The sequence below is a fragment of the Nothoprocta perdicaria genome, unplaced genomic scaffold (assembly GCF_003342845.1).
Source record: "Nothoprocta perdicaria isolate Ctin4 unplaced genomic scaffold, notPer1 scaffold_9, whole genome shotgun sequence".
NCBI classification, from domain to species: Eukaryota; Metazoa; Chordata; class Aves; order Tinamiformes; family Tinamidae; genus Nothoprocta; species Nothoprocta perdicaria.
Genome location: NW_020456198.1, coordinates 6,445,391 through 6,466,615, shown reverse-complemented (window position 1 = coordinate 6,466,615; position 21,225 = coordinate 6,445,391). Strand labels below are relative to the sequence as shown.

The 21,225-nt window shown below is 46.3% G+C and overlaps 1 protein-coding gene across 1 annotated transcript in view; it reads right to left on the bottom strand.

The window, feature by feature from the left end:
* The window catches only part of GRIP2 (glutamate receptor interacting protein 2), an 85,317-nt gene that overhangs the window by 35,498 nt on the left and 28,594 nt on the right, over positions 1 to 21,225 (bottom strand). Inside the window, exons 2-9 of the mRNA XM_026052626.1 lie at positions 13,151 to 13,231; positions 10,297 to 10,432; positions 9,315 to 9,460; positions 7,758 to 7,844; positions 7,442 to 7,517; positions 6,560 to 6,705; positions 2,110 to 2,257; positions 1,167 to 1,336 (exon numbers count right to left, since the gene is read on the bottom strand). Coding sequence (XP_025908411.1) covers positions 1,167 to 1,336; positions 2,110 to 2,257; positions 6,560 to 6,705; positions 7,442 to 7,517; positions 7,758 to 7,844; positions 9,315 to 9,460; positions 10,297 to 10,432; positions 13,151 to 13,231 — 990 coding nt within the window. The remainder of the gene's footprint in view (positions 1 to 1,166; positions 1,337 to 2,109; positions 2,258 to 6,559; positions 6,706 to 7,441; positions 7,518 to 7,757; positions 7,845 to 9,314; positions 9,461 to 10,296; positions 10,433 to 13,150; positions 13,232 to 21,225) is intronic.

The window sequence follows — 21,225 nt, the reverse complement described above, 5'->3', positions numbered from 1 at the left end:
CAGCCTGTGGAATTGGTACGTGGTGTCTAGAGTGGACCAGGACATTGATGGAAGGCATTAGGACCAGGGCATTAATGGAAGAAGGAGAACAGTTCCTTTTAACAGCCATGGAAAAAGGATTTTAGCTTTCCATTTTATCCTGGGCACAAAGGTCAAGTCATTCTTCCCCTTTGTTAAACTGCTTTAATTCTGCACAAATTGAACTAGACATGTATGAGATTTATTTCTAGACACGAAGATGTTGTTAGATTTTATGTTCTACTGCATCATGCTGAAGAAGTGTCATGTTCCCAGATTGCCCTAGAAGAGGACAGTGACAGTTGTGCTTGGGGCTAGTAATAGAGATGAATAAAATGTATTTTGCTGAGGGACATTCATCATCCATGTGATTGGAAATGGTAGCCAAAGAGGCTGGACTGACCAGTCAATGCCTTAAAGACATGAATTGCAAGACCACCAACGTGCACTGTATCAGAAGTGCAGGCAAGCCCCACAATAAACCAAGCAGTGCTGAGATTATGTCCTACCAGGTTTAGATGAGTGGCCAACTCAGCCTCTCACATGAAAGGAGACGCTAAAGACAGCCATAAAGATGTTCAACCGGGTCAATTCCTAACAAAGTCTAAAATTTACAGGGATTTGTTGGCTTTGGTTTCATAGCAGCCACTTCTGTGGTCTACCACCGACTGGTGAGATTGCCATTCAGATGGCTGCCATTCAAACAGGCTTGTCCTGATGACAGACACTCATCTTACAGCACTGCTTCCTATGGGAGTCCAGTGTGACCCTGCCTAGCCACTGACACACTCTTCTTGTAGCTTTACCAAACACTAGAGAATGAAAGCTGAGCTTGAAAATATATTTCCCAGCACCAAAGTTGTTTTTCTCTCTCTTTTCTGGGGTACTAAGAAAATGGCTTGCACAGCACTCGGCACTGCAAAACCCTGGGATTCCCAACGACAATTTCCCCATTCAAGCACAGATGTTACCTTTTTCCCCATTCATGTCCTTGACGAATGCCATCTAATCACAGGCATTTCATCAAAATATCTTTTTTCTTTTTTTTTTTTTTTCCTCCACAGATGTCTCTCTCTGGCAGTCTCTTGCCAGCATTTAAAAGCAGTGAGCTTTGAGGGCAACCAACATTGTTGGCATGGGGGACACACCTGTTTCTGGAGGCTTCAAGGGCAGCCTGCTTTGGTGAACAGGTAGTATCTCCAGCTTGACATTTTCTGAAGTGGCAGCTAAAAGCTGCGTTGCCTCTAATAAGGAGCAGTGCTCTGTGCTTGTGCCATCAATGGAGAGAATATGGTCACCAACATGCAACGCGCCACATCTGCAAAGGAAACAAGAGGGATAATTATGCACATGGCTGAAATCCATGTCCTTATGGTTGGGAGCAGAAATGTACAAAATGCAGCTGTTCTGTTTCACACAAATTTATTTTTATTTGTTTTCACGTTCCACTCTTTGACTTCCAGTTTGAATCTTAGGTTCAAGTGTTGCTGAAATCATGGACCAGAGTGGTCAGTCTTTGAGTTAGTGCTGCTGGTGGCTGGGGGAAGATGTTTAAGCTTCTGTTGATGCTTAAGAGTTCAGCGGTAGCTACGCAGGAGGGCTGAGCACACACCCAGACCAGCTCCCTGAGCTCCAACACAGAATATCCGAATTTTAAAAAGAAGTCCTAAGAGGCAGCAGTTCAGTGGAGCAACAAGACTAATCACAGCTAGGACTGCAAAGAGGTCTGTCTTTCTGTATCCCAGTGTAAAGGGTGACCACCTGCCTTGCACAACAGGAAAAGGTTCCAGGGACAGGTTTCCAAAGCACACTTTTGTTATTCCAATGCTCCAGGGCAGCCAGATCACGATTTTTCATTTTTTTACTTAAAAAAGGGGAGTTCAGCTTTCACATGCACTGAATAACATTTACTCCTGATGAGGAGTGTCCTCTGGCATTACACCAGATATTCTTAGCACATTTAGTTTACCTGGAAAATGGACGTGGCCATCTCAAAGAGTGGGATGGAGGAATGGTATGTAACTCGTGAGGGTAGAAAAAAGCAACACAGAAGGGAAAAGCAGAACAAGTCCAGCCTGTTGAGTTCCATACCTGTCCACCACGCTGGCCGGTTTGATCTTGTCGATGACAATGACCTGCTTGTTCCGATGAGTGGTTGTCGTCAGCGTGATTCCCAACGTCGAGCCCGGGGTCTTCGCTATCTCCACTAGCAAAGGACCTGAAGCATTTGCTACAGTATCTGCAGAACAAGAGAGCATATGAAGATGTTTCTCACACAGAATTTCCCATTTCTAAATATGGAAACAGGCGGTGGGAGGCCCAGTAGTGCTGACTTGCTGCAAGCATTAGCAAACCTGTAGTTTGGACCTCCTACATGAACACCACTCTGCCTCACATGGTAAGAAGAAAATAAATTCAAGAAGCAACATTGCTTCTGCATAAAGCAGATGTGATAATAAAGTGAACAGCTATAAAAGCAATTTGCTCATGGGTTCAACTCCCTCCCACACGCACATCCTTTCTGGGGTTAAATAGAAAGATCAAGGAAGCTCAAAGGCAGTGCAGCAGTCACAACAATGACATCGTATGAAAAACACAGAATGGGAGATCAGAAGAATATCACTGGTTTAGGTTTCTCCAAAAACAATCCAGAAAGGAACAGAAATCTTTTCCTGAGATAACCTGAAGTCCTGTGCACAGACGGCCAACTTGGAAGCCAACAGCTCTTGGGCGCTCCAGCACCAGCTCTGATGTATCCTCCAACTCTTCTCCACTCCTCCAGTGGGAGCAGGGACACTCTCCCTACCTGCATGCTTACAAAAGCCTCCTCTCTCCCACCAGACAGTACAGAGGTAGCTCATGTTTAAAAGATGCATTTCTGCAATAAGCCTAATAGCTGCTGTAAGCGAGACCATGGAACTCCCACGAAACCGCACCTGTTAGCAGCAGCTTGCACATCATCCCTATTCATCTGCACCCTGAGAGAGGGAGGAAACAAAATCTGCAACTCGAACTGATTAGGCAGAAATTCCCTCCACCTCCAGCACACACATTTGCTTCCAGATTACCCAAAGCTGTTACAAAGAGGCTGGATTCAGGGGCATTGCCAACCCTGTCAAGGCACAGACAGCACGCCTGGGTGCAATTTTACCCCTTTATCCCCACGCGGCTTCATAGAAACCCAGCCACTGGCTCTGGAGAAGAGTCTTCTCCGAGGGCACGATGCCTCCTCAACCCTTAGTCATTCACAGGAAGCTGTTCTCCTGCAAAGCTGCGCTCCACTGAAAATACTGATGCTATTTGGCTTTGCAGCTTGACACATGGCTCCTTCTTGGTCTCTGATAAATGGGAGTGTTGGTGCAGGTCACAGAGGTTCAGCTGCAGTGTGGTCTCTCTTGAGATTCCTTTAAGATGCTGATTCTCCAGAGACAGAAATATCCTTGGCGTGGAGATCAGCCAAGGGGCGTTTGCGCTCTGGCTCTGCTCACTGTGTCCTTTTCTTCAGGGGAGAGAGGAGGAGGAACAGGTCATGTTAAAGCTGCTGAAAAACTGGCTCCAAGTAAAACAGGACTGTCCCTGGTTGAAACCATCTATCCCTGGTTGAAAGGGGTCCTGGCAAAAAGCACAGTCCTGGTTCAACTGAGAGACACATGACACCCATGTGAAGCCCTCACAATTTGCACTCAAGCTTTCATTAGCAGAGGAAGCAGCAAGAGGAAGACTGAGGCATCTCTTCCAGCTGCAAATACCAGCCACACAGCCCGGATTTTGCAGCTGGTATGCAAAATGCAAAGCCATATAGTCTTCCAGACAAAGTGAAGCAAATACCAAAAATCCTTGTGGAGACAGTGCTTTCCGAAGTGATAGACCTGGGTGGCTTTATTTCAAGAAAAAATACTTGTTCCTCTTGCTTTGCAGCCCAGAGGCCAGGGGCCTGGCTAGTTCATGCACTCACACTCATTCACATGTGGTTTGCTGCAGCAGTGCAAACTCCTGTGCTTTGCAAGACCTTTTCCAGGGGTTGGTCTGTGAATGGCAGTAAGGGGAAAAGGCTCTGGACTCCTGCTCCCCTGCCAGGAGCTAAGTATCAATAAGGCCATAGGAAATTACAGTCCTTCCCACATGTGCTTTCTTCCTGCTACTCAAAGTAAGAGCTACCCTGTGGTGCCTTTGACTCTGCCCTCCTGTTGCACAGATGAGGGCTGTAAATCCATTTTATAAAGGTATTTGGTGGGCAAATATCAGACAAGTCTCTATTAATTATTTCAAGGAAAGATCTGGCTCCAGTCAAAGGTCAGCAGTCTGCAGCTCAGCAATATTTGTGAGGCATGATTAGCACAGGGCAATTACATCCAAGTTAATTTAAAAAAGAAACATCGAGGAATGGCAGCTAGAGGTGGCACTATTCACATCGCCCTCTCAGCATGGCCAGTTGTGCAGAAGTCACGTTCCCTCCCCGAGGGGAGGTTGTTCCCATGTCACTCAGGTCCCTTCTTGCATCTCCTTCACTAAAACCCACATCTTCCTCAGCTGTGATTTGGGGTGATACACTCATCTACTGCAGCTATTGGCTTTGCCTGGCAAACTGTCTGCAAGGCTTGTTTTAAGCTCCACGTTCTGCATCTTCTTGCTTTTAAAAGGAAGCATAGACATATAGGCATTTAAAAAAAAAAAAAGGAAAGCAAGGTGTGGGAATCCCTCTATGGGGTTGAGGAGAAGCAACCTCTGTGAAGGAATTACCTGAGGAAGAGGCTGTTTTTGTGTCTTCTTTGCAGACATCTGGCTGTGTGGTCACCACACAGTGACACAGGATGGAGAATCACCAGATAAAACCCGATGCTGCTCCACGCTCCCTCAGCCCTGCCATCTGTAGCTGGGAGAGTTACTTAAGAAGAAGTATCAAGCCACCTTCATGGCTATTTTTCCTCCAAGTCTGGTTTGGAAACAACACAACTTGCTGCAGAAAAGGCACCAGGGAACTGCACAAACATCAGCTGCCCCCAAGCCCATTAGCAGTTTGTGTCTGTGCAGGCTGGAGCGCTGGGCACAAACCTCCCGTCGAGGACGGAGAGCTGCCAGCACAGCAACGGCCACCCCATAGTGTCCTTTGCAGAGGCACTGCAACCAGAAACGTATGAGAGGGGAGAAAATAGGCTTTGAGGAGTTGCTATTTTTCTGCAATTTTTATAACAGAAGGTTTCCTCTTTTTCTTGTTTACCACCCTGCTTCTAAACAGAAGCTCCTCTTGTAACAGGAGGTAGCAGAGGAGATTGCAGAGGTCTCCCCTACACCTTTGGGAGAGGAGCTTGTGTGCGTCACAGGCCCTGGCAGCTCCTCACGCAGGGAGAGCTTGGACTCTGCCCATGCTTGGGCAATTTGTGACGAAAGGAAGGGAAACAGCACGGCCAAAGAGACTGAGAAGGAAGCCGAGGACCCGCACAGCTTGTGCAAGGAGCTCCCCTACCTTGGTGCATCTGGCACAGAGTGAGTTTTAAGAGCTCTGGGCTCTTCTTTTCACAGGGCAAGGAGGATGCAGAGCCATTAGATCCTCTCAACTGCAGATCCTTTTCATTTCCCTTCTTACTGGCAAGCCAGAAAACAACCTGATCTCACTGATTCCCATTCCTCAGCAGATCCTAGGCTCAGACAGGCTGGACTGGTTTATGGGATTTGCAGAAGAGACTCCAAAATAATCCAGCTTGTGGCTCCAGTGGGGGCAGAAGCCCCTCTGGAAACATATATCCAACATCCAAATCTCATGCACAGCTCAGTGAGTTTCCAGAGCCAACACAGCTTCGGACTCTGTGGTAACCTTAAACTCATTAACTCCACTCCCTGCAGTAACAGCTGTGTGTCACAAAGCCAGCTCAGAATGACTTTACAGTGGCTAATAATAAACCAGAGCTTGAACCAAAATCAAACCACAAAATATAAGAAAAAAAATAAAAAGCAAAACCCACAACCCTCAAATCAACCAACCCCTCCAAACCCTCTAATTTACTCTCTACTGGATAGAACATTTATTTAAATTACCCATCCCTTGCCCTTCAGTAAGTTCTGTCTTCTTCAAGGTCAATCAGATGAACAACTCTCACTTATCTTGGAAGCAGAATTGAAGTAAAATGTCAAACCAAAGGAATAACCCTAGAATTAAGCAGGCTCAAAACTCTGAATCCAAATCATGGTCACATCACGCTGATGCCTGCTTGCAAGTCCCTCCCTTGCACAGGTCTAATAACAGTATTTGCAGTGCTGGCAGCATGCCTATATTCGGGGTGCCTTTAGCTCTGATTTCTCCTATATCCTCTCTTTGCCTACACTCAAAACTCCCTTCCAGCCTTCCTGAAATCACTGGTCATTCGCCTCGAGACACATCATCAAATGCACACACTTCAAATGCTTTTAACTAAGCCAGCTTTGAACCCTCATCCATGCTGGCAGCACAGTGCTCAGCAATTCTTCCCCCGAAACCAAGGATCCCAGTTACTGCCTCTACTGACACCTGCTTTGCAGGCAGCCACCCCAGCCTCCTTGGCCTTACCCATGATGGTCACATCGTACTCAATCTGGAAAAGGGCCTCCTGGCTGCACTGCCGCAGGATGTTGAGGGCATCAGCGTGAGTTGCGCTGTGCAAGGGAATCCCATCAACACTCAGCAGTCTGTCCCCAATTTTCAAGGACCCTTCCCTGCAGGAAGCCATAGGCAAAAGTCACTTAAAAAGAAAAAAATTATATATACATAAGCCAATTACCTCATTCAGCAGGAACTAAACACTCCTTGGGACAATAATTTGGGGTATTTAGAGTGTCAGGTCCATCACTTTAAATTAGCAGCATGCAAATAGACAGACCACCTCCTGTTTTTCAATATAGCACCAGCTCTTCATGTTCACCGAGTTAATTAGGCTGCTGTCTCCTCAAGAGGTGTTTCTGGGTGCTCCATTAACATGCACACACAGGCCAGCACAAAAGCATGGCACGTGTGCTCCCTACACACCAAAGGCCCCAAACATCATGGCAGTGCCATTCCACACACCACCTGCACGCAAAGCCTTGGGGCTGCTGTAGGTGAGACACCAGCAAGAAGGACAAGAGCACACAGCCGAAAGTGTGATGGGACCCCTCACAGAATCACAGAGTGGTTGAGGTTGGAAGGGACCTCTAGAGATCATCCAGTCCAACCCTCCTGCTCCAGCAGGGACACCCAGAGCACGGGGCACAGGGTGACATCCAGGTAGGTTTCGAAGGCCTCCAGACAAGGAGGCTCCACAATCTCCCTGGGCAGCCTGTGCCAGGGCTCTGGCACCCTAAACAGGAAAGTTCTTCCTTACATGCAGATGAACTGCCTGGGTTTCTACTTGTACCCAAGTTTTATTACTTTTGTTCAAGTCCTCTCGTCCAGGTGGCAAAACGTGTGTGTTACCTGTCTGCTGGGCCCCCTGGCCTCACGTAGGTGAGAACCAGCGGTCGCGACTTGTGCCAGTCTTCATGAGCTCCCCCTGCAATGAAAGTAGGAATGCTGTAAATACCACAGATTTGCAAGTCAGAGGGAGAGCACTGAGAAACTACAGACATTCATCACATAACTGACAAAGCAAAAAGCTTCCTGTGGAGCAGGCAGCCGCGGTCCTTGCTGGCACGCTCCTTCTTTTCCTCGGAGCTTTATGGCATTTGCCTGTTTTCTTTTCTCTCCCCAAACTGCCCCTGCCAAGAGGATCCTCACCAGAAAAGCCACTAACCTCGCAGCACAAAGCCAAAGCTGTTGCCTTCCTTGTACAGGGACACCTCGATGGTCTTGGGAATAATGCCCGCGCTGCTCTCCGGCACTGAGGGGGACACAGAGAGATGCAGTTACCCCCAACCTGCTTCACGCTGCAAAACCAGACCAAAACTCAGCTGAGCATAAGGCAAAGGAAAGCGCAGCCCCATAATGGGGCTATCCACACCCCTAAGGGGGTGCACAGGCCCCGACCAAGTTTGAACCCTCAGTAGAGCAAACAAGCATTTTCTGGCATGATTCCACCCGCTGAGCTCCGTGCATCTCCCCTCAAACTTACCTTGCTTGATACACTGACATTCAAGTAAAACCCTCTTGTTTATCAACCGGCTTTAAAGGGCTCAGCATTACTCAAAAGCCAGGAGCTTTTGCCACAGATGGCAACTTATTAAACAAAAAAAAAAAAAAAAAAACCCACACCAGCCGCCACCTAAGGAATCAAGTCACTGGTTGACCTTAAAGCAAATGAAAATCCCAAATCCTCAGTGCAAAAGGTTGAGGGTTTTTTTTCCCCCTTCCCTCCCACATTTTGACTTTAGAAAAGATTAAGTGAATCCTTTAAACTGATCCTGGGGGCAATGCAGTAATTTTATGTCAAATACACAGAAATACTTTTTTTTCCCCTCCCTTTTTTTTCTCTTTACTTTTGTACATTAAAAAGTATTTCTGTCTTTTGCCACCCCTTGCTACCTAATGATTTACCAAAGTGCTACTGTGAACAGGACCATTTCCCAGTCTCCTCTGCCCAGACCTGCCCTTGGTGTTTCTGCAGTCCCTGCGTCCTTGGAGCAGCCGCTCTGCTCCTGCTGGGCTGTGCTGGGTGACGTGGACACGGCCCAGAGATGCTCCAGAGCAAAACATCTCTAGATAGGGGGGCTCTAGGTTAGTGGGTGATAGCCAGCTACCAAGAAAAGGGTACAAAGCAGCCACAGGCGGGTTAGGAAAGTACTCCATTTCCGTCCCAGGCAGCCGAGCATGACCTTCTGCAACAGCCTTTCCCAGGAGCTGCGGGAAGCAGGAAGCTTAAGGCTCAGCACAGGGCTCAGCTTTCCTGCCGAAAACACATAACATTTGAATATGCCTTGAGGAATAAAATAATAGCACTTGATGCAGTTCAGAGAAAAGGATCTGGCGCTGTATAAACCTGAATAAAACCTCCTGTACATGCTCCAAAAGGGGAGAAAAAGGGAGAAAAAAAAAAAAAAGGCAAGCAAGCCTACATGATAGCATCAGGAGGCAGATTGGCCCATGCTACCAAGCCACTGCGAGGCAAGACAAATCTAATCAGGCATCTCCCGCCGGTGTGCATGAACAGGCACCCACTGTGCTGGAAAAGGCAGCGCTCCGCTCCGCTGGCACGCAGCTCCGCAACACCCACCGCGAGCAGATGAAGCCCCGAGGCAAAAACGCCCCAGGAAATAGCCCTAGCCACGACGAGCAGGGCACGGACGCACTCATCTGCATCCCAGGACAAAAAGCAGGCAAGAGAAGCCCACAGATTTATCTTAGAGACGCTCACCGGCTGGTGGAAGCTCGTACTCTACTTCTAGCACTACCCTTTCGCCCACGTTTTTCAGCAGGCTGATGATCTCGTCGTGCCGCAGCTTGGTGAGGTTAATGCCATTCACCGACTTGATGTAATCCCCAACGTTCAACTGGTCACTTCTGCAAAGGAAGAAAAGGAAAGCGAGGATAGCAGAAAGTCCCTGCTGCCTTCAGCCTGCCCATGCATGGAGAACCTTTTGTGACTGCGAGGCTTTCTGAGCGAGCCACCAAAAATGCACTGACCCCAGGTGTCTAGTTACATGTGTCTGCTATTTCAGAAAGAAGCACAAAAATCAAAGCCATCTATCTCCCCTGGTGGCAGTTTTTCACATCTGGGCATATAGTACCAGTCACAGCGTACGCGTTCACAACCCCTCCGTTTGTTGCTCACTTCTCATTCACGTAGAGCAATCAATCAGTGAAAAACACACCTAGAGCTGTCTGAAGGAAAAAAAAAAAAAAAGGAAAAAAGACCCAGCAGGAAAAAGAACAAATCTTTCATTTTGCCTGTTTTCTGCAAAGTGACTGAGTGACTCTGAAAGGAGTCAATTACTCCTTTCCTGTCTCTGTTTCCTGAAGCCTTTCTTCTCCCAATCCTTTACTGATCCAGTAATGTTACTTGCACACTCAGTATTCAGAAAAGACAGAATATCAGGCCCCTTAGCTCGATCAAGATGTATTCCTGTATATCACACACTCTCCTGGCAAAGCAGTCTAGTTTCACAGAATCCCAAATATCCTCAAACAAAGTTTCAGGATGTGACTGCACAGGCCATGAGAAATAGCTCAAAGTAGAAAAAGGTCTCCTTACTGAAGCAAAAACTTCACATTTTGGGGTATCTGCAGGAAAAAGAAAACAGTCTGGTAGCAAATATTTTAAGTATAATCATATTCAGTAACTGGGACATGCAATGTTTCCTTTCCAGCACCCTCTGGGTCCCATTTCCATTTCTCACCTTGCTGCCAGTCCTCCTGGCCTCAGGTTGGAGACTCTGGGCTTTCCATCTTTGTCTGTGCCACCCGAAATGGTTAATCCGAGGGTGCTTCCTTCCTTCTTGATCAGCTCTACAATGGTGACCCCTCGGAACTCCTCTGGAATATCAGGGATAAAGGTCAACCCCTCAGCAGCAGGCAGGTCCTTTCCATCCCAGGGGCATCCTACCCCGACTACTGATGGGAGAGCTGATCTGGGGCACTTTATACACTCAGCAGGAAGAAAATTCCCCAGTTTTATATACTGATGAGATAAACGTGGAGAACTTATTATGAAAGTGAGGCTTACAGTAGAAAGGGGAATGAAAGAAAATTTTTAGAAGTTTACAAAAGTGAAATGAAGGAGGAAATTCTCTTCTCTGGATATTTGTACTTTTTCATTCTTCAGTTTTTGGGAGACCTCAACCCAACAGGCTGTTTTTTCTCCACTCACTGCTGACACCAGCATCACAACAACGAAGCAGCAGCTCTTCCAGTGCTGGTGTCTGAGAGAGGTCTGAGCATCGGCACTAATGACTGACACGGTCCCACTGGCTGCCCTGTGCCCTGGCTACAGGTCCAGAACATGTCCAGAGCATGCCAAGATACCGGCATGCTCAGACAACAGGCAAGAAACAACAGTTTTACTGGGTTGTGAGAGTGAAGTGGATCCTGATGGACCCATAGAGGCGGGGGGAAAGCATTTCATGCAGGTCTGGCAGGCAAGAGAAACCAGGGGCACGGCAGAGGAGCAAGGACTCGTGAGAGGATAAAAGCTTGGTGCCTCCAAGGTGCTAGAGATCCAGTGTCAGGATTCAAAACCACAGTGATGTGAGAAGAGCAGTGCTCCAGGGAGATTACCTCAGTAACTATGTTTTATATGGACCAGGATGGGTGTTAGGAAGGCTGGATAACAGGCAGGAGGACCGGGAGAAGCTGCCTGGACAGAGAGAACGGGGTAGATCTTAAAATATCAAAATTAAAGAAATAACCCGAGCCTTCAAAGCAGCTGGGACATAAGGAACACGAAGCGGGGAGGCTGGGATGCTGCGTTGGCAGGTTCAGAGCCACGTCAGAGGAAGGGGAAGCTCGGGTTTTGTTCCCTCACTGCAGTCTCTCCACCCAGTCTAAGACAAACTTACTGCATATCACCCACATCATCTCCTGCTGGCACTGAACACATTAGTCACTTATAAACCAGAACCGGTTACGTATACATTGCATACGTAGTGGCAAGGGCTGTTCTACAAGACACGGGCCTTGTGTTTGCTGCATCTTTACCCCTCCTCCATTTGCCAGGGGTGGATATGTACCCTCCCTTTGGTTGAAGAAGATATTCCTGTTTATTCACCATCCACGAATCCAACCAAATCTAGTGCCAGTTTTGATCCCACCACAGCTCATCTCTGCGCTTTACAAAAGCAGCCTCCCTAAACTATTTCAGCTTCTGGATGTGACATGGAGGAAGGGCACAAATATACTGGAGGGCCAGCACTGGCCCAAGGAATGACCAAGAGCGCCGCTGACATGGAGTAGGCAGCTCCATGTTAGTCCACATGCCAGCATTCCTGCTCTTCATGGGATGACCGGATGACTTTCATGCCTTGCAGAGCCTCCTCAAAGAAGCTTTGGCAGCATTTGCTCACATGCACCATCCCTGCACCCTGAAATCCCCTGGCAGCCCCAGCATCCCTCGCACGGGGCACCTCTCGCTGGGGCCACGTATGGGACGATGGCCATGGGCCACCTGCAAGGCCCAGCCAGCACTTTGCTCCTTGCGCAACGCCATCGTACCACCAGAAATTGCACCTCCTTTCAAGTCCCCCTGTGCACTACCTGCTTGATAAAGCTTTTTAAGAAAGGAAGGGGAACCTCTGTGCAACCCCACACCACTTTGGAAGGTGTTCAGGCACTGCTGTGTTCTGCTGAACACGGCAACAGCAACTCTGTAAAACACCAGGGCTGTCAAGCTCCTGCTCTTTAACCTCCAACAGTTTTGAGCCTTTGCCAACTCCAGTAACTTGTTCTCCACTCTCTAACCCAGGATCTCAGGAGCTGCCAGAAAGTTCGTGGGGGCTCCTTGCCATGCTGGATGGAAAGCCATCCAGCACTAGCCTGCAAATTTCCTCTCAACTACAGACGTGACTGATCAACACAGATGGTGCCGCAAGGGGAGATTATTAGCTCTTGAATGGAGTTTAATTTTGATCCGTGATAAATGCTTAAAATGAGAAGTCCTAGAGTGCAATTATCCATCTTACCGGTTCAAGGAGAAATCACCAAACCAAAAAAAAAAAAAAAAAAAAGAATCCAAAAAAGAAAAAAAGAAAAAAGAGGCCAGTCCCTGTGATCAGTCCATCAAGGTAAACAACAGGTGACGTTGACCAATGCCACTAGAAATCTGCTGCTGGCATCACAGATGCACACAAACAGGTCAGAGAGCTGGTTAAGCAGGGGCTGGTCCTTCAAGATAAGGTCTTTAAGGACAGACAGTAGAAGCATCCAGGCCATGGCCACACTAAGGCCAGCTCAGGGCTGCCAGCTCGCACTGATGATGGCCATGGGGACAGCCTGTTCTGCCCAGCACACACAGGCTCTTTCCTCTCTCTTAGTTGTGCATTTCCTTCTTTGCAGGTATAATCTCAGGGCAGGAACCACGTCTTCCCTAGTTCATTTTAACTGCCCAAGCCAGACTGTGGTTGCATCTGTAACACACCGCTCACACTGACTGACACTGGTTGTTACCTTCCAGGTAAAGCCCCACTCAGGGATGCACTGAAACAGGAGTAGCTGGATAAAGGTGGATGGGTGGAAGCACAACACGACCCTCGCCCTTACCTGGGATGCTTTGCCTTCTGGACACCAGGGCCGCATCCATCCCCCCCGAGTCCTTGCTCCCCTTCGAGTAAGGGCCATCATCTGTGAACAGAGCAGACACAGAAGCCGACGTTAGTGCCCAAAGCAAGAAAACAGCAACAAAAATGGAGCATTTTAAAACCAGGGATCAAGATGTCCCCGCAGCTGGGATCACAACCCTGCCAGGGACTGCAGGTGAGAACAAACCCTTGCAGCCCTCTGCAGTGCCCTGCTTGGGCTTGCCTGCTTTACGGAGAGGGAGGAAAGAAATCAGAAACCGGTGGTGCAATAGTATTATCTGATTTATTTCTCTTGGAGCTAATCTGTCAGGAAAGCACAAAATTCCCTTACTCCTATAATTATGGGGAACAGCTGAGGACAGAGAAAGCTGTGGCATTAGTCTCACAAGTTTTAAGCCTGTCATTAAGCTTGTGAAGAAACTTACGGTCTTTGGAAATGGAGTAATACATCAGGACACTAACAGGGCACTAAATCACTATACTTGAATTAAATTGCCTATTCTTACAGATCCTATTATTTCCAAGTTGCATTTTCCTGCTGCTATTCCAGCCTCTGTACAGTACAGACAGCACTTTCTCTTTGGAGATTAAAACAAAAAAAAACAGGAAAAAAAAGAAATTATATCAGTATCATCACTGTCCATAATTTAAATGTATTTAAATAATAATTTAAATATCTTTGCATTTTCCTATTGGAAGATTCCATCATTGCTGAGTTCATTTGCAAAGATGAGCAAGCTGCTGCAGATTTTGCAGCCACACATCTAAACTGCCTGTTCACTGTAGCACTTCATAAAAAGCTGAGCATCACTGATCAATAATTTCCAGTAAACACATAGCATCAAATAACTCCTGTTCTCAGTAACTGCCCTCCCAGATTGCCCTTCCCAGCAGTTCCGGAGCTGTGAAAGTGATGAAGTTGGACATGTTAGTTTAAATACTTGTTACAGGAAAACTCATCAACACTTATCCCTGTCCCCATCCCTTTAGTAACTTAAATATAAGTTACAGTAGTTTTCATTTGCTTGTGTGCAAAGCAAACAACTGCTTTGTTCAGCCTCATTCAGGACGATACATTCAGAGCGATCAAAATTGATTTCCAGTTTGCTGGCAGCCTTCTGCCCCCAGCAACAGGATAACGATGGTATTAATTGGATTGCGTGTTGCACTTCACCATCAGGAATGGCATTGCACTCAAGGGCATGAGTCAAGAGAAAATAAGTTTCCGCCTAATGCAATCTTCAAAAAGGCACCATGTATTTTTTTTTATTCAGTTTTAATTCTTGTTTCCCCAGCTGAAGTGATTTTCACAAGTGGATGGAAGCCAATAACATGTTGAGTTGACCCAAGTCTGCGCTTTTAAGCGTAAAAAAAGATTTCAGATGAAAAATGAAACACCCCTGGGTGGCCAAGGGAAGCTCAGGGAAGGTGACGCTTCTCCCGTACGTGGGTGTTTCTGCCTGCTCCAATATGAGGTACCGCAATTGAGGCAAAATCTCAACAGCCGAAGAGCGGGAACAACTACAGTCGGGTGCCTAGGAACAGCCGCCCAAGCTACAGCAAGCCCCTCAAGCAAGTCATCAGCCCTTGGCCTCCTTCTCCCTCTTGAATGCAACTGACAATGCTAAAAATGCCCAGCTTTTCCTCGCCAAGATGCTGGAGCCGGAGGGGAAGCCGCTCGTGCCTCACGGGAGCGTCGCCAGGGCGCCATGTTGTGCGGCCGCGCTCTGCCCCTCCAGCTGCTGCCAACACAGCCACCCCGTTTTGTCCTTTTTCTTTGGTGTCTTTAAAAAATAAAGAAATTATTTTAAAAAATAAAGGAAGGGGAGCTTAGCTCGCTGAGCTCTCGATTAGCGATTTCTCCGGCCTCACGCTGCAGCTGGCTGCAGGCCTGGCTGCTCAGTGGGCCTGAGTGGCAGTGCCAGCCCAAGCACTGAAAATTCATGAACCTCTCCATCCCTAAAATTAGGAAAATAACTTCTTTTTTTCAGCCCTGGCAGGTTGCTTTTGCAGTGCTGGAGCCATTTAGGGTATATTTTTTCAAGCTTTTTGCCTCACACCAAGCGGGCCAAAAAATCTTCAAATGAAAAACCATGAAAGTGGTGATTTGCAGGCAGTTGTGTTAATGCAGGCTTGAGATCTTTTTAAAAAAAGCTTCCTGACTACAGAAAGCTCTCAATAAAACTGAGGGCCCAACACTTTTCATACATTAACCCTGTGGCAATCTGCGACAATAAAGTTCCTGTAAATTCTCTGATAACTTTTTCTTGCTATTTTGGAGTCTTTATAGCACAGGCAAAGAGGAGCTCCCAACTGCTCCCTTGACAGAGGTAGTCATAGGCTCTCTTTTTCTCTGTGGCAGCTGTTTTTTATAGTAGATTTATTTATCTTAGACAATACTTAAAATAAGGGCATAATCCTGCCTCATCCCCTCCAAGTAAAACTTGGTAGAGGAAGGAAAAGGAGTTAGAACAGCATCTCCCTATGCAGGAACAACATCTCCTTGCATCAGCTGAAGTTCCAGAGGCAGAAGGTCAGGGAAAGCCCCAGTATTCCCTGTTGCTGCCAGGAAATTCCAAGGCTGCCAAGCCCAGGGACTCCTCACGCTGCTATTAATTGGCACCGAGTTACAGTTGCCTGCGCAAACACCATCCACCACCTCCACACCAGCAACAGCCACGTGGCAATAAAGATTTATCATCTCCTTTTTCATGGCTTCTTGTTTTTTGTTTTGGGGGGTGGATTTCCTACTACAGCCTGCTTTGTGATAGAAGCTGATCCAATCTGTGTCTTTTTTTTCCTTTAAGATTACAAATTGGGGTATTTACAGAAAAAAACAAGATGCTCCATATGCTGCAGGACTTGGTCTCCTGCTTTGTCACATCTGTCTCTTAAGCGGATTCTCTTAGCTTTAATAGTAAGCTTGATCTTGCCTCCCTACCTCTGCCTGCTGAGGAAAAGAAAAAATATATTACGGACATGTCACATTTAGGCTTGGAAAGAAGATTAGGACACTAAAACCAGTGCAACCCCTGGCATAAATGTTGTGCCAGGGGCAGAACTGTTGGCAGCCTCTCCCTGGAGAGCGTTTCTCCCTTTTTCACACAGCAAAGCAGGAAAACAAGGAGCAGCAGAAAAGCAAGATGATAAACTGAAGGACAATGGCTCTAATCATCTCTAAGCATCCTCATACATAATCTTGCAGACATTCAGGGTACCTGAGGCCTCCAATCTGATCACTTTGCTAGAGGAGTTCTTGTAGGAGGTACATTTTGAACTGCTCCAGCTAGGCTGGATTTCAGTCACATCCTAAATAACAGCACTTCCAAAACTTCCTCCACTAATACACCCTGGTCCAAATGGAACTATGATTGTTGCGCTGGGAGGAATTAAAGAAGGCATTAAGGAAGTGAAAAGCTTATTTTAAGAGGGGAACAAAACCAGATGATTCAGCTTTGTATTAACGCCTAGTCTAGAGGAAGGATAGGAAGAAGGGAGAAGGTTAAAGGAAATAGGGTTCAGTAGAAGAAAAAAATCCTAACAAAACCATTGTCTTTTTGAACAAATACTATTTTTACCCAGAAATCATCTCCCTCCCCATCACTGCAAAAGTTTAAATAAAGTTCTTGCAAAAATACACCACAACAATCCTAAGGAACTGTTGCAAACTGACTGATTCACGGAGGCCAACTGCACACATGAAATCATACCTTGTCTGACAGGAAGACCACAGTTTCCCTAAATTAGGGATCCCCAACCTTACAGAAGGGTTTAACTCATTTCTTGCCCAAGCCAGTCAACCTTGCAGCCTGTCCGAGAATCCCTGTCAGCCCCTCATTTCCCCATAGGGAGCAAATGGGAAAGTCTTAGGTCAAACTCTAGCTCTCTAGTCACCAGTAGTCAATCTGATTTCAGTAACACCAGGATTTCATTTGGTTAAATTTCCAAGGGGACGTGTATGAAGGCACTGGGATTTTCTGATACCGCTGAGGTTTCAAGCCAATCTCTGTTAAAAGAAGAAAAAGCTTCCTCGGAAAGAGCACTGATTTAGGAGTTCATTATCCCTGCCTGTGTGGGGGAAAAGAACGAGCTTTTTCTTTTCATTCACAAGAGTTATAAGTCTACGTTATTAACAGAGATCACCTCTTAAGGAAAATTGGCATCAGCTAAATAAGATTCTGTGACAATTAGACTTGCTGTCTGCAAGTTGTTCAAATTCCTGGATTGGTTTAAGATGGTTCCTGCAGAGAGAGTGCATTAATCCAGTGGGAAGACCAGGAGGTAAAACCTTCCATTTGTTTAATGGGGAAAAAGGCAGTTGGAGACAGTTATTTTGCCATAGGGTAATTGCTCTCCTTGTTTAGAGAAATGCATACTAAAACAGTGCTAAGAACCAAAACCTGCTCACACTAACACAAGCTGGTGTTTTTTGCTAGAACAAAAGCACCAGGTTGGCAGCAGAACTCAAAGGACTAAAATTAAGCGTGATTTGAACCATTTCAAAGAGAGTTATTCCTTCAAGTCAGAGGAAGCATTTATCTGGAGTCAGATAGAGAGCAGTGGGGTGCAGAAGCGTGGGTCAGGCAGCTAGAGATAACTCAAATTGCAGCCTCCTGGGAGGTAGTCTCCGAGGCTCAGGATTTTACAGACATCTGAGTGCTGAAAAATGCAGACAGGCATTTGGAAAATGGACTGTAGTCATGCACCCGACTCCTTAGGCACTGATCTGCCTTGGAAAAGACCTGTCGCAAACCATTCCCAAATCCGAGCTACACCTGGAAGGAGAACGGTCCCTGGAAACACTACGAGTATCCTCGGCAGCCACCCTGGATGACACTGTGCTCCCTTCCCAGGGATGGGAGCACATCCCACCAGCCTCAGTTTCTTCAGTCCTGAAGCAAAGATTTCCCCGGCATCTCCTCCATCTATTTGCACAGTATTTTGGCATCCAAGCCTGCGAGTTGTCCAAATGTTGAGGTTATTCAAGAAGAGCACTGTACTTCCCAACTCCCCGTACACACAGGGCGCATTTCATCTCCCCTGAGCTTCTCCTCCAAAGCTTTCATTCAGTTATCTACCAACCCTACCAAGGCATGTACAATTTCATAACCACCTGCTGCTTTATTCACAGGAAGCAGATCTACAAAAGACACAATAGCCCATTGTTCAACAGAAAAACTCTATACTTTGTTCCTCTAGGTTTTTTTTTCTTTTTAATAAGAAACCCAAATTACTTTTAAAGGAACAATTTGTTCCAAGCAACCATTTTCAAGCAGAAATGATGCAGCTAATTATTTGTTTTGCAATAGCCTTTCCGAGACCCAGATATTGGTGCAATCACCCCAGTGTTACCAAGCAGCTTCCAAGGGATATCAGAGCATTGCTCTTTCCCTCTGCCAGCTCTCAGCAAGTTGATATAAAATGATCGAGGAGGAAGGTTCCTGTCTCCCCCTGCAAAGCAGGGAGACAGCATCAGCATTTAGTGAAGCTGCTTGAGATCTGCGGTGTTGTGCAAGACCCATTTCAGGAGGCTCTGCAGAGGAGTCAGGCTTCGCATCAACTTTAACAGGATATTAAACATCTCCCAAAGACTGATCCAGAGCCGATTCGATCAGAATGCATGTTGGACCAGATGTGAAATGTCAAGATCTGATATTCCTCATACTTTCTTTAAATACACTGCCTTCCTTTGAAAAACATCCAAAAAAAAACACAAAAGGGGAAGAAATAAAAATACATGATTTAAGGATCTGTAATCAACCTGCCATTACAGCTGTGTCTTTTATAAACCAGACACTGCCACAACGTGCTGTCTGTCATCTGGGATTGCTGTGGACAGGAGCCACAGAGTAACTTCACTGATGGGACGTGCAATAGAGCATCCGGCTAGAATTCATTATTAAACCAAGCTCTATGTTTTAGCTTGGTCTTCTAGGAAAATTAACTTCACGTGCTGCTTGTATGCCACCGTCTACCATACTTTTTTGTGTAGGAAATACAAGAAAGTATTATATACTTTTATATACTTTTTAAGTATATACTTAGATACTTACACACAAAGTATATTTGCGTAGGAAATACGGCTTCATTTGCTCTTCTGCTCACAGAGGAGCTTATGTAGTTCTTTTAAGTAGCCTAAGGTTTCTTTTCTTCTCTAATTTAAAAGAATCAGGGACAACTCTTTCCTCATGCTGATGAGGATGTGCTTTGTGTGATAAATCAGGTTTATTAAGAGCTCCCTGGAGGAGGGAATAGGCTGGGTCTTTCAGTACAGACAGCATTTCCCAGATGAAAAGTTGACAGCTTTCCTTTTATCCATCCCTTCCAGAGCACCTCCTTAAAAAATCCGAAGACCAAAAGGTCCCTATTGCACCAGGGTGTCCTTCCCAGTTCACTTCTTTTCTAGTACTCCTCAACAAGATCTGAATATCCAGTGCTAAAAAAGACAAATAAAAGAGAAAAGGAGAGAGAAGCTCCATTCCCACCACTTGGGGCCAACATTTTCAGGCAGCTTTATCAATTTATATTTATGAGCAAGCCCGTGGCAGAGGGAACTACGCAGACTCTCACCCCATGCAGGTCACATTTGTGTGCAGGGACACACACACACACACACAGAGTAATTCTGTGCTTGAGGGACGAGAACAGTGCAGAAACCCATTCATTGAGATTATTATTTCTCCCTGCTTCTGGTGCTTGAAATGATGTTATTAAAGTTACATTTTCCAGTCAATCTGGCAATTTCTCGTATTAAGTAGCATGGGATGCATGGGGGAGAATCCTGCAATAAGCTACGAAGATGAAAGATTGCTGATATACTGATTGTGTTATCTGGAGAAACCAACTTTCAAAAGTAAAAAATAGAGAGAAATAAGATATTTTTTCAGACCAACCTTTCATGAAAGTTATCCAAGTGAGTAACCGCAATAGAGTGAGAAATGACCAGTAAAGTCCAAAGCCATTTGCGAGGAAGACTCTGCCTCCCCAGCTACAACTGGGTCTATTCATCTGTGCGACAGGCAGCAGGAAATCGTGGCCAGCAAGGGAATACAATTCTCCCTATTAACTCCAAAGAAGCTCCCAAGTTTCTTCTTCAGCAGGGAGATGGATAAGAAATGCAGCCTCCTGAATTCAAAGTTTGTGGTCTTGCCATACTAAGTACACGCAGAGCAAAATCAAGCAAAAGGCAGCTCTATTGCAGCTTTTCATCAAAGGAAAACTGGTGTCATCTAAACCTCATGGCCGCTAGTAACTGCCTGCTTGAAAATCTTAGTCAAAGAAGTGGAAGCAAATTTTGTTTTATTGAATATCACTGAAAAGAGATGAAAATGAACTAAAGTGTGGGTGAACATGCCCTTTGGGCTGATGTTGACTGAAAAGAAAAGGTGCCATCCAGTGAAAAGGATGTTTTCCTCCTTGAAAAGTCTTTTCTGTGATTCTGACCAGCTCAGGGCTTGAGAGCCCATCCTCAGCAGAAGCAGGAGGATACGTCTGGGTTTTCCCTGAGCATCTTTTCTCCATGAGGGGACCATTAAGTTGCTCTATGGGGCTCAACAAGCGACACACCAGTATCAAGGAAACCTGCTAGGAAAACTAAATCCTTCGATAAGAATGAGGTGGGGAAAAGCAGAGTGAAACACGTCATTTCTCTGCTGATCTACTGGAGTGGCCTCAGCTTGATGTGGGCAGCCCCTGCTCCCGCGAGGCTTAATAATAAGCCCTTGGCTCCAGGAGCCCGCGAGGGAGCTCACCCTGTCCCTGCCTTGCTTAGCACCCTCTCTCTGCTCCTCATTACAGGGCTGCGCTGCTCGGGAAGCAAGACCAGGGAAAGAAATGAGGAATCCAATCTAGGAGATTTGCTGTGCTGGGTCAGGAGGTGGCCGAGATTGATGCAGGATCAATCACAGTGCCAAAAGCAACACGCAAGCCCCCACAAAAGGCAAGAAAGCCAAAAATCCCAAGCAAATGAGGCAACGAAAGAGATGGGCTTCGCTGTAATAACATTTAATAAAGGCAGGAGCCAGGCACCAAGGTAGG